Genomic DNA, 13,994 nt, shown 5'->3' with positions numbered 1-13,994 from the left:
TGATTCACTTACAACTCTGTCAATGCTTCCATGTTGTTGAGCTCTGGTGGAATTTCACCTTTAACATTCCTTCTTGACAGGTTTCTATTACAAAATTTTTAGAATTAGTAAAAATATTGCACTTTTTGAACTTTCAGTAAAGCAGAATACATTTAGAATGTGATATATTTTTTGAACATTTCAAATATCTTATAAGTGATTCTAACATCATGCTTAAACTTTCGGAATCCAGCATTGTTTGTGTTTAATTTCACCATTCTTGAAATTTCAGGTTAAATAAAAGATATGGAGATATTACATCTTTGTGATTCTTGGAGGGGTAGCTGCACTACAATTAACCGACTCCCAAGGTGTTGGAACACAGGGATCCCCATTATTTGGGTCAGTATCGGAAGACAAGTAGCGAAACACATTTATTACATTTACTGCAAAATGAAAGTATGTTTATGTAAGTTAAATGATTATATCAGTATGTACTTAGTCATATACCGATTCATATAATATGGTATACTACCCATGCACCAAAAGTTATTTTCGCAAAATATATACTGATATTAAAAGCTTACCATCTTCTTTGTCAGTTTTGGAAGCGATTTCAACATATTTACTTATTTCCATTGCATTTAGAAGAGGTCCTTGAGTAGAATCCCTGGTCTTAGCAAAGGAGAAGGAAAGAACAAAATCCAGACTCACATTCATATAACTTGGTTCATATAGAGTGTAGCTACCATTTGCATTCTCAGCTATGTTAACCACTGCATTGCTATAGTCAGGTATATAAGGTTGCTCCAATTTGAATTTTCGAGTCTCGTTCTTACCAAGATCTTGGATCTCCGCAAAATATGCGTAAGCTCTAGCGTTGGCAGGGAAGTCTTCAAGGTTCAGTCTGTAGCTGAGTACCCGTTTTGTGCCTACAACCGCGGTTTGCATCACTTTAACAGGAGGGTATTCCCTTGTCTGTATATCTATGTTCTTTGTTGTGTTAATTCTAATTGTGCCTGGGGCCACCCCAACAAGAAAGTTTTGTCTTTTAATGAGATCCGAATCCCAGATTCTATCATATGGATCATCTGGATACCTGATATATTAAGTACTTGTTAAAATAATCATAAATAAATCAAGATAAAGGTACCAAAAGGAAAAAAATATCCTTTTATCCATTTTCCCCTATCAAGCTTGCCATGCCACATGCTGCAAGAAGTTTAGCTAAGGTCTCTGAGGTCAAGTTTTAGAAAGTTTCTAATCCTTGTGGTTAAAGCTGAGTAAACTACATCTCTCGAAAGATTAGTTTTCTAACAAAATAGTAACTGAGAGATTGATAATTATCCCGTGGTACCTTTTCAGGTTACGAAGCTTCACTTGAGTTTTGAGCAAACCATCGTTTTGGCCCTTGAAACATTAGTTTACTGACAAAAACAGTTCTCATCTTAGGTGGATTTGTCGAGCAGAATAAACCTTTTACTACAGGATCACTATCAATCTTAGAGCAACCATTTTGTGAACAAACTAGTCTTTCAAGGATCAAAACAGTGGTTTACTTACCAAATGCTATACAACATATGCAAAATAGAGAATTTTGAAGCGGGGGTTAGCTTGCGAACCTGACAGCATGCTCACTAGTAGCACCAAAGTTAATCCTTGCAGCCACTTTCAAGAAGAAATCATCCTCGAACTCCGTGGCATACATTGACGCATTCAAGGGCCTAAGCTCCAGTGTGGATATGAATGGAGAGCCAGTGGTGGCACAACACATGCAAACATCAACAGAGTCTGAGGGTGCTCTGAAAATCATCTCCTTCACATAGACCCTTGATGCATCATAGACTGACACAGTGGCCCATTTTGTTGCATCCAAGAAGAGCAGAAATTGAGGGTATGTGTCTCCATCTCCCAAGTTCCCATACTGAAAACTTGCTCTGACAAGGTACCTGTTCGGTTCAAGCGATTAGCATACACCAAAATTGAGAAGCATACAAGTTCACAAATATAAGTCACTTTTGGGAAAAGTACACAGATTAAGCCTACTGGAGTAGATAATCACTGAAAAAGGGGTGTAATGGAAAAAGTATATTGAAACATCCTTAAACTATTCAAACGAATTATATTGGTGAACAAAGTTTCATAAAATATGACCTATATTATCGGACAGAAGGAGTAACAGATTAAGTAAGAAAATAGGATTTAATTTTCATGCATCCTCAGTGCAAAGATGTTTTACACATGTATCTAACTACGTATTGTCATATTAACAAAAATAACTACTAGTCGCACCACCGCATGAGTGGACATTCACAAGAATGAATGCGACTAAATGACTGTAGATGATAATTTACACTATCAATACATCAAAATTAAACTCACGGAACTACCATGGGCCAAATGTCACATATTGACCGAAAACCTTAAATTGATGTCTCATTTAATCGAAACTTAACCGATGCGTGCAACAATACCTTCTCCTCTCCTCAGTTTTCAGTGTGTAACAGTACTTTCTGCTGTCTATTGGAAAGTCCCTCCTTGTCTTGTACTGAAGAGGAATCATATTGCTGCCACCATTTGGGTTTTGAACTTCCACAGCTTTGCCATGTTTCATGATCTCAGAATCCGGAATCCATGGCAACCCTGTTGTTGAATCATTGTAGTAGCTTGTTCCACCACAGTCAATGCTCACAAACTCTGCATCCCCAAAATCACAATGATCTCACATAACTAGAGCCCCCTCATGATTTTGCTTTTATTTTTATTTTTATTTTCTTCATTCCATCACAAAAATAACACGATATTAAACAGAATAAACATATGCTTTCAACTTAGGGTTTTGAAATATAAATGGGACTAAACTTCACACTTCAAAACTCACAAACAAGCTCTCAGGATTTCTCATTTCTACGTTGATAAACTTACATAAGTTCAGGTGTTTAGGCATGCATGGTGATTTCTAATTTGCTTGAACTAAGACAGAATTGAAACTGAAATTAAAAACTAAAGTTCATTGGTTTTTGTATAGTATTTCTATGACTACACAGTGAAAAAAAAAAAAAAGAAGATACATACATACCTTGAAGTTGGCAAAGAGAATACGGTGGTAGTAGAAGAAGTATAAAAAGAAAGAAGAGAGAAAATGAAGCCATTGAAGTAGGAAGAGGAAGCTAAAAGATTTTGCATCAAGAATTTTGGGTCATCGATGAAATTAACTGCTGCTTTGATGTGTTCAGCATCTTCAAGTCTCAACCAGCTCTTCCTTTTTTTTCCCACTTAACTTTTTAAGTCTTTCACTCCCTTCTTTAATTTTATTTATTTATTTTTTGATATGTTTGTTTTGATTGTTCACTCACGTTTGTGTAGCTTTTTATTGACGTTGGAATCTTCTTTTTCTTTTGGGACAATGGACAAGATTTCTTATTATTATTATTATTAGTAGTAGTAGTAGTTAGGGGGTGGCAATGGGGCAGATTTTTGCTCTACCCGATTCCGCCTCATCTTATAATAACCGCATAGAATCCGTCCTATATTTCTATCCAAGAGTAGTAAAAAGTTGAATCTTTACTCGCTTCTGTAGGTATTCATCTCTATAATTATTAAAATCCAACAAATAAAATTAAATTTCAAACTTTATATAAACATCATCACATGACACATACATAACATAAATTAAGGTAAAAATTTAAATATAATATAATATTATTAATCATTTTACTAATTATTTTACATATATATATATATATACCGAGACGGGTAGGGGGCGAGTATTACCTAAACCCAACTCTGTCTCGTCCCGCCCTGCCCAAGAGTCCGTCCTGCAGAAAATTTACATCGCATCGGAGCAAATAATTATCCGTCCCGAACAAATAGAGACGGAATGAGTATCCGCATATTTGAATAATGTTGCTACCCCTAATAATAATATTATTATTAAGTATGTTTGTATATTATTCATTTATTTGTTATGATATTCGACAATTTTGTTCTACAAATTTTTTTTATAAAGGGCGCCTAGCAATGTTCATAAAAATATTTAAATAATATTATTGTGTCGAAAAAATAAAAAAAAAAACTAATTTTTAGTTAGCTAACATTAATTAATTTTAGTATTTAAGTTTATAATTTAAGATTTAGAGTTAAAAGTTCATTATTTAAAATTTAGAATTTAAGATAAATTAAATAATTAAAAAAATTAGATGATGTATATTAATTGAAAAAAAGTTGATTATCTAATATTATTATATTGTATTATAAAAAAACTAAGAGATATCTAAGATTGTGAGTAAATAAAAATACATATATCATTTTTAACTTTGTTAACTATTATTTTGTTATTAAAAACAATTCTATTGAAGTATTATAGATTTCATAATATCTTCAAAACCACTAAATATTTTTACAATTATACTATGCATACAAGTTTGTTTGGCTTACAAGTCTTACAAATTGGGCCAAACCTAACAGAAGCTATGCTCACCCACAAAAGCGTGTTAACACGCGCATCACATTTCCAAAGCGTTCCTTCACCATTATGAACGATTCTTCTTCTTCTTCCTTAATGAAAACCACAACTGTCATTTTTTCTTCGCATTTCTCCTCCTCCTCCTCTTCTTCCTTCTTCTTCTCTTTCTTCTTTGTATTTCTCCTCCTTTTTCTTCGCATGTTTCATCTTCATCGTCGTGTTTCTCCTCCTTCTTCTTTTGATTTTGCAACATTATGTATTTTTTTCTTCTTTATTTGATTTTTTTCTCCTAAAAAGAATTATGAGAATATGAAATAAGAAGATGAAGAAGAAGAAACAGCAGAAGATGAGGAGGAGGAAGATGAAGAGTTCTTAATTATGCAGAACTTATTAGAATAACAATACACCCAAATATCTTCGTTCTACATCCAAATTTGCTACAAATACAAAAATGAATTATGCTACGTGTACACTAAAATCAACCACCAAAGTCAGCCACCAGTATAAAATACATACTGGAATACAAATATACATTGAAAATAAATTAAACCACACATGTATTTATACACAAATACATTAATAGATGATTTTAGTGTACAAATAGTATTTTTTGTAAGGCCCACATCGGTTGGAGAGGGGAACGAAGCATGCCTTATAAGGGTGTGGATACCTCTCCCTAGCATGACGCGTTTTGACGAGTGAGTGTGGAGGGCTTCGGCTATCATCCCTATCGTCAAAGGCAAAACCGTGAGGCCTTGTGTGCCAAAGCGGACAATATCGTGCTAGCGGGTGGTCTGGGCTGTTATATTTTTGGTATATAAAAATGTTTCCTCTAAAGCTGCACTTTCTTCTTCTTCTTTTCCTTATTTCTTTCTTTCTTTTAGTTAAATGAATGTAAGTTCACCCTTTTTCCAAGTATTATTTTTATTCTTGTTAAGAGATTAAAACAAGAAAAAACTTGAGAAGGTAAAACAAAAAGGGAAAGATGAATAAGAAAAAAAAGAAGAAGAAGATGGTGATGATGATGAAAAAAAAAAGAACCAACAGAAGATGAGGAGGAGGAAAACAAAGAGTTCTGAATTATGCAGAACTTATCAGAATAAAAATACACCCAAATATCTTCATTTTACACCCAAATTCGCTGCAAATACAGAAACGAGTTATGTTACGTGTACACTAAAATCAACCACCAAAGTTAAGCACTAGTATAAAATACATACTGGAATACAAATATACATTGAAAATAAATTAAACCACACATGTATGTATACACAAATACATTGGTGGCTGATTTTAGTGGCTGATTTTAGTGTACAAATAACATTTTTGTACAGAAAAATATTTCCTCTGCATTTTTTTCTTCTTTTTTTCCTTATTTCTTTCTTTCTTTTAGTCAAATGAATTTAAGTTCATCATTTTTTAAGTAATTTTGGAGCATTATGTGTTTCTTCTTCTTCTTTATTTGATTTTTTTTATTCTTGTTAAGAGAGTAAAACAAGAAGAAACTTGAGAAGGTAAAACAAAAAGTAAAAGATGAATAAAAGAAAAAAGAAGAAGAAAATGGTGATGATGATGAAAAAAAAAAGAAGCAGCAGACGATGAGGAGGAGGAAGAGAAAGAGTTTTTAAATTATGCAGAACTTATCAGAATAAAAGTACACCTAAAATTCCTTAAAATACACCCAAATATCTTTGTGTTACACCCAAATATCTTCGTTTTACACCCAAATTTACTGCAAATACAGAAATGAGTTATGCTACGTGTACACTAAAATCAGCCACCAAAGTCAGCCACCAATATAAAATACATACTGGAATACAAATATACATTGAAAATAAATTGAACCACACATATATTTATACACAAATACATTGGTAGATGATTTTAGTGGCTGATTTTAGTGTACCAATAGTATTTTTGTATAGAAAAATGTTTCCTCTAATGCTGCATTATTTTTCTTCTTCTTCTTTTCCTTATTTCTTTCTTTCTTATAGTTAAATGAATGTAAGTTCATCCTCTTCCAAGTAATTTTGGAGCATTATGTGTTTCTTCTTCTTCTTTGTTTGATTTGTTCGTTTTTATTCTTGTTAAGAGAGTAAAACAAGAAGAAACTTGAGAATGTAAAATAAAAAAGAAAAGATGAATAAGAAAAAAAGAAGAAGATGGTGATAATGATGAAAAAAAAAGAAGCAGCAGCAGAAGATGAGGAAGAGGAAGAAGAAGAGTTTTGAATTATGCATAACTTATCAGAATAAAAATACACCCAAATATTTTCGTTTTACATCCAAATATTTTCGTGTTACACCCAAATATCATCATTTTACACCTAAATTTGCTGCAAATATAGAAATGAGTTATGCAAATGTGTACACTAAAATCAGCCACCAAAGTCAACCACCAGTATAAAATATATACTGGAATACAAATATACATTGAAAATAAATTAAACCACATATGTATTTATACAAATACATTGGTGGCTGATTTTAGTGTACAAATAGCATTTTTGTACAGAAAAATATTTCCTCTAATGCTGTATTTTTTTCTTCTAAATTGAACTACATCTCAACCACTTGATTGGATTTAAAACAATAAAAGGAGGAGAAAATTTGTATGAGAAAAACACTTGTATGTGGAGAACAAACTGCTCACAAACACCACAAAGGAGCTGCAAAATACACCAAAAATACACCATATTAAAACAAGGATAAACTATAGAATGCAAATACAACTATAAAATCATCATAAAAATGACAAAAATAAGATTCATGAATCATCATTAAACAGAAACTAAAACAATTCAACTAAAACAATAAGACAATTCACCCTCAGTGAGATGAAAAGTCATAAACTGTAAATACACCCAAACTTTCCTAAAATACTCCCAAATATTCCTGATTTACACCCGAACGTCTAATATAAAATGCAAAAAATTCATCAAAACTAGTACATTAGATTCAATTCAAACAAGAAATAATGAACTGCAAATTTCACAGACAAGATTCACGCATTATTCAGCTACATAATCATAAACTACTAACTGGATTCAAATTCAGATTCAATTATTAACTAGAATTAAACCACACCTTACGAACTTCATTGGATTCAAATTCAAAATCCACTTCACTCTGATTCAGCTGACAATCTGAAGTTGAATCATCCATTATCTTCAAAACGATTTCAGAGCTTGATTTCAGAAACAATGAAAAACGAGAAAAACGAAGAAAAAGAACAGAGAGAGAAACTTACGTAAACGACGAAAGAGAAGGGAAAGAAAAACGCACAAAAGAGATCGAAGAGAAAATGCAAGAAAACGCAGAAGGAATTCAAAAAAGGAAACGAAATCCTTTCGAAAAAGAAAGTTATATATTTGCGCGTTGATTGATTGAAAAATCTATTAAGGAAGTGCGTGAAACATACGTGCCATAATAGGCGCGTTTTAGGAATAAGGAATATTGAGGACTTGTAAAATTTGTATAGTAGTAAAAAAGCTTGTAGGTGGAGATTAATTCATATTTTTAATAGTAAATTTCTTTCTAATATCTTCAATACATGTATTGACAATTTTAAATTGTTTATTATATGTTAAATAAAAAATATATTTTGAGAATCTTAATTGATACCATTGGTGTTAAAACCCTAACAACTTTCTTTCTTAATCTTTTACCCCCTCTTGTTATAAAAAAAAGAGTGACACACAAGTCACAATTAAGCTCAATGTATGAAAGTGATTGGCATTAAACACTTGAGCCCCACTCACTTGTGTTTTTACTTTTTACTATAAGAAGCTCCCAAAAACGAAGACTTACAGGGTATAATAAAACTTGAGATTGCCTTATAGGACAACATAAACAGACATAACAGGCTGTACTAATTATATTTATCATTCTCTGTCACGTTATGCTTCTTTTTTCTTTGGTATTAAGTATTTAACAATAGTACTCTTATTATTTTTAATTTATTGTCATAAATAAATTCATGGGTCATATGCACTGAATAACTATGCTATGACTTGATATTTATAAATTAGGAACAACCTTAAATGTGTTAAAAGGGCATGCATGGCGGCCAAACCCAATAATAATAATAATGATAATAATGATAATAACATTTCTGTTTTTGACACTCAATGGAAGCACTTGTCCCCACATGCCACCAAGTAGATTTTTTTTTTGGTGACTGCCACCAAGTAGATTTGTATCTGGTGTGAGTGATTTTTATTTTTAACAATTTAATTAAATTTAGTTACTTAAAGATTTAGACATCTAGAATTTTTGTTTTTATTTTTTAATAATAATAATAGTAATAGTAATGTACTTTAATTATTGCTTTTCAGAGCGCATAATCTTATCAAGGGTGCAACATTGCTTTGGACCATGTTGTCTTTATGCTTTTTAATTTTTGTTGAAGTTTGAAAAAGCATGCAATGCAGATATTGTAGAGAGGCTGTGGAAGAATGTGGTCCCTCCATCTAATCTCAATGCAATCAATTCAGTGGTCCAATTTTACACAGATTTTCTGCACTGTCTTATTCTTTCTTTATTTGCAACTTGAGTTTCTTATGATTTTTCCAGCTGCAGATTTTTTTTATTTTTTTCCTAATTTGAATCTGTATTTAATAGTCAGCTGGATTTTTTTTTATGTATTTTATGTCAATTGGAATACAATTTTCTTTTTTATTTTTTAGGTTTGAAGTGTACCAAATTAAAGTTACCTATAGTGATAATCTAATAGTATAAGTTTAATAAAAATATTGATATAAATTATGTTAATATTTACATTATTATTTAATTATTTTGATGCACGATGCACAGCTTCTTTACCTACATGTCAACAAATTCAAGTAAGGAGAATATACCATCGTCATTGAGTTATGACTACTAAGTTATTTGCTTGACCAATATGATTCAACTATAGTTGACTATGATGTATGGACACTTAAATACTATACTATACAAAATACGCAGATAGGTAAATTTAAAATTTTATAAAATATGGGAACACATATATATAAAATATAAAATATTTTTTAGATAAATTATAATGATATTTTGGATTAATTTTGCTTATATTTTCTTTCTTATCGTTTGGACAAAAATGGGCCGAGAAGTTGGAGAAATCTTAATTAGAACAATGGACTGTGCATAAAAATTGGATCCTTGCAATACATATTTTTAAGTCTTGACTTGCAATACATTTTAATTCAAATAATTTTGAAAAAATATGAAGCCCATTTTTTTTGGTGACTATATGAAGCCCATTTAAAATAGTGTCAAACTGCCTTGGAAAATGGGGTTTTTTTGTTTAGCCCAAAATGTCAGTAACTGGGATCAGGGCGGAAGAGAATAATTTTATTGGACGTACATACAAATTTAAAAATCATGTGCATACTTATGAGAGTAAATAGCCAAAATCGTCCTGAAAAATACACCGATCTCCATTTTGGTCATCGAAAGATAAAGATAATCAAAATCGTCCCCGAAAGATACACGATTCGTCACGTTAGTCCTTCCGTCAGTTGGATGATGACGTGGAGAGCTAATGCCACGTGTCACAAAATGATTGGTTGACATGTTAGATCGGTGACACGTGGCACTTGACATGTAAAAAAGTTATTTATAATCAAAATAGTCCTTGAAAATTCATATGTAAGTCATTTTCATCCCTAAAATTTAAAAAATTAATCAAATTAATCCTTATATAATTTTTTTTATTTTTTTTGATAATATTAAATTTAAAATATTTTTTGATACTACTAATTTTAATAAAAATGTAATTGACAATCAAAAAATTAGTAATGGTATCTTTTCTTCTTAAAAATTTGTTCAATAAAATTATCTCTCTCCTTTAATTTTTGTCAAAATCTCTCTTATTCTTTTCTATTCTAAAACCTTTTTCTTACATTATTAGTCAATCTTCTCATCATATTCAATAGTCCATTTAATACAACCATGTTCATCATCCTTCTCAGTCACTTGAAGGGTTATCTTAAGGTCCTTATAGTGTTCATTGACATCATCATCAAAGATTTTGTATGTGATTAACTTGTTCTCCTCATCAAGCACTTCAATTCACTCTTTATATGTAATGACCTTACCATCTGCGTTTCACACAGTCAATTAAAATAAGCATAAATTTTTGTTTTTGTCCCAAATAAAAAAAACTACGACATTAGATTAATTAGATATAGTTTTTTAAGATTTAAAAATGACAAATTTATTATTTTTTTATTTTAAAATTTAAATTCTGAATTTTAAATTATAGATTCAAAACACTAAATTTTAATCCTAAATTCTAAATCATCTAAAAAATGAATAAAAGAATTTTACAATAAAAATTTTATTAATATGAACTAAATAACTGTTCTTTTATATTAATAAACTATTTCTCGTAGATTAAAAGATTGTGTATGGATTTGTTAGAGACCAGATTGATTGTTACTATCTGTGTTTTTTTCTTACTAAAACCTTTAATATATATATATTCCAACAAAATGTAATAATGTAAGAAAAAAGGTTTTAGAATAGAAAAGAATAAGAGAGATTTTGACAAGAATTAAAGGAGAGAGATATTTTTATTGAAAAAATTTTTAAGAAGAAAAGATACAATTACTAATTTTTTTATTATCAATTATATTTTTATAATTTTTGAGATAAAAGTAAAATATTTCAAACATTAGAAATAAAATTAAAATTTGCCACAAATATTAAAAATTTAAACACTAGAAAGGTCAGCATAAAAAGAAGCACGAGTTTCAGACAAAACATAAATAAAAAACATTAGAAAATAATTTAAATTTGAGAAGAGATTAAATATAAAAGTCAAAATAAATTTTAATACTAATTATTAAGAAAGAATACTAACGTGTATGAAGTCTTTGACAGGAAAATGGCAAATAGCACCCTTCACTCCTTCAGCTTCATGAAGACAACATCCTCCGCCGCTGTTCCCACAAAATCAGTAAGATGAAGAATTATGAACCCTTCAACTTGATTCCAAATTTCAAATACACTATAATTGCCTACTTTAAATGAAATTGATTAAATATGATTTGTTGATACTAGTATTGCTTAAACAAGTGTCAGAAATTTAAATCTCGTTTTATGTATGTAATAATTTATTGACTAATAATAAATTTTTAAATAGAACTCAGATTAGTGAAGGATTAATCCTTGAAAGAGAAAAACTGTAAGATTAAAAAATAGAAACAGATTTAGTATAAAGTGGACGATAGAAACCGAAATAAGAATTAATTAATTAAAATAGAAGTATTTTAGATATAAAATGTTATTAAAATTTCATTCTCCATCCCTAAAAATTTCAGTTTATTGTGTCTTTATTTTTTTGAAGTACTGATTGAAATTTAAAAAACAGAAACTAAAATTTTAGTACCAATTTTTGAATTAACAAACATAATACCAAAATTACAGTCATCTAATCTCTATCAATACCTCGAAATAAATGTTATTTAAGAGATACTGTAAGAAAACAAAATAAAAAATACCCATGACAAAAATTTCACTTATTCAACTACAAGCATAATAATAGTGAAACTTTTCAGCAATGGAAGGTTAATTAATAATGTTAATTAATGAAAAACGAAAGAGAATAAACAGAGTAAACAGCTATAGTAATGAAGAATCATGAGAGAGAATAAGGCAAAGCCATTTTGCTTAACTTTCCATTAAACAAATGAAAAGCTATGCTCCACTTAGCCTAAGTTGCATGGAGTTGATCCTCTTTCTATTTTGTGACTTCCAATCATGCTTGGCCTCACTATCCTCTCCTTTGTGTAAAATAATTCTCCTTATCATAAAGAATTTCTTAGTGGGAATTTCCCTTTTAGACTCATCTAGTGTGTGTTTTTCTATTTTTTTTTAATCTTCCTTAAAACTCCCTCGTCAATGACCCACCCCCCAACACAAATATATAGAAAAAATGATTTCATATTTATAGAGTACATATATAAATTCATGTTCTATATTAGTTTACAATAAATTAAATTATTTTCTCAGTTTTTATAATTTTATTAAATTTATAATTAATTTTTTATAATTTAAAAACTGTAAACTGAATCTTTATATTATTTTAAATTTTAAATTTAAAATAATGTATAAATCTAATTAAAAAATTTTAAATTATAAAAAAAATTATAGTGACTAATTAAATCGTGAAAAAAGAAAAGGAAGATGGAAAGAAGAGAGAAGAAGTAATAGAAATTGACATGTAATTATGTTGTTGGTCATAGAGTACTTAATTAATTGATGGTGAATTATACGGTAAAAATGTAAGTTTACAATTTTTTTTTTATAGGATGAAAGAGAGATTAAAAAAAGTAAGATCCACACTTTGAATAACAATAAAATAACAAAAAATAACTATAAAAAGAATTTATTTTCTCTCTCTATACCACTTCAATCTGTATAATAGAGTGATTATTGGTTCAATCAAAATTAATCATTGTTTAAATGGGTTTAAAGCAGATGAGATGCTACCTTATCCCTAGTCTCTGATGCTCAGCAAATGGAGCTATCTTAGCCTTCAAATGTTATATTGGTTAAGGGCATCGTGGCCTCTATCAATGTACATGATTAGCTATCCCTATATTGTTCTTATTATTTGTTAATTGTTACTTATGCAATAGTCTTAATCACTTTATATTTTTTCTTTTATACCATTTTAGACGGATACCAAAAATAATCATCAATCATCATTCAAAGTATAATGATACGATATTTAATATTATGAAATTATTTGGTTGTGCGGTTGTAAAAAAGAGTGTAATTATTATACGATAAATAAATTGATTATTTTTATTATGGACATACAAGGCTCAAACATCTGAGAAAAAGCTCAAACGATTAATTAAATAAAGCTAAATCTCTAAAGATGAGTTAAGTCAATTAAAAAAAAAATTAGCTATTATTATAAAATCTGACGAAGGGAGATTAAATGTGAAGATACTATAACATCAAGTCATAATGACAATTAAATGGCAACAACGACTATTTTGTTAGTAATGTACTTAGACGATATAAAGAAAAAAGCAATACAAGAAAAAGGTAAAATACTTACACATTACAACCAAAGACATTTATTGATTTAAGTATCAGAAAATCTTTGTAGATTATTCACTAGACATAAAAAAAAAAGTTTTTTGTCAATTTTTTAACTTAAATTATTATCAATCAATTCAAATATTTGGTGTTATCTGTAGAGATACATTGTTTAATTTATTCACATTCTCTTTATTATAAGTTTTACTCTAAAATATGAAAATCATAATTTTAAAACTTCTAAATTACAAAATTTGAATATTAAATTGATCTTTGTTTTTTTAATCCTTTATTAAAAAATTTAAAATTCTAACATAAAAAAAAAGATTAGTTTGTTAAAATCATTTTAATTACATAGAAAAATCATATTATATTATCATTTTTTTTGCAAATAAGTTAAGCTCACACATATTCACAAGTTAAATAATACACTAAAATATATTAAAAAATTAGTGTAATTAAGTATCTTTTAAATATTGTTTTTTATTCATTTT

At 29.3% G+C, this 13,994-nt stretch overlaps 1 protein-coding gene across 3 annotated transcripts in view; it reads right to left on the bottom strand.

Annotated features, from left to right (window-relative positions):
• LOC107622990 (probable LRR receptor-like serine/threonine-protein kinase At1g67720) overlaps positions 1 to 3,328 on the bottom strand; it is a 7,345-nt gene extending 4,017 nt beyond the window's left edge. For 2 of the 3 annotated variants that reach the window (XM_016325079.2, XM_016325081.2), the window contains exons 1-6: positions 3,059 to 3,327; positions 2,454 to 2,676; positions 1,602 to 1,928; positions 567 to 1,078; positions 299 to 425; positions 13 to 84 (exon numbers count right to left, since the gene is read on the bottom strand). In XM_016325079.2, coding sequence (XP_016180565.1) covers positions 13 to 84; positions 299 to 425; positions 567 to 1,078; positions 1,602 to 1,928; positions 2,454 to 2,676; positions 3,059 to 3,131 — 1,334 coding nt within the window. In that variant the 5' untranslated portion in view covers positions 3,132 to 3,327. Of the gene's footprint in view, positions 1 to 12; positions 85 to 298; positions 426 to 566; positions 1,079 to 1,601; positions 1,929 to 2,453; positions 2,677 to 3,058 lie in introns of all 3 variants that reach the window. The other variant, XM_016325080.2, reaches the window with a different exon arrangement.

This window comes from Arachis ipaensis, chromosome B10 (assembly GCF_000816755.2).
Source record: "Arachis ipaensis cultivar K30076 chromosome B10, Araip1.1, whole genome shotgun sequence".
NCBI classification, from domain to species: domain Eukaryota; kingdom Viridiplantae; phylum Streptophyta; class Magnoliopsida; order Fabales; family Fabaceae; genus Arachis; species Arachis ipaensis.
The sequence above is the reverse complement of the archived record's forward strand: the minus strand, read 5'-3'. Positions and strand labels throughout refer to the sequence as shown.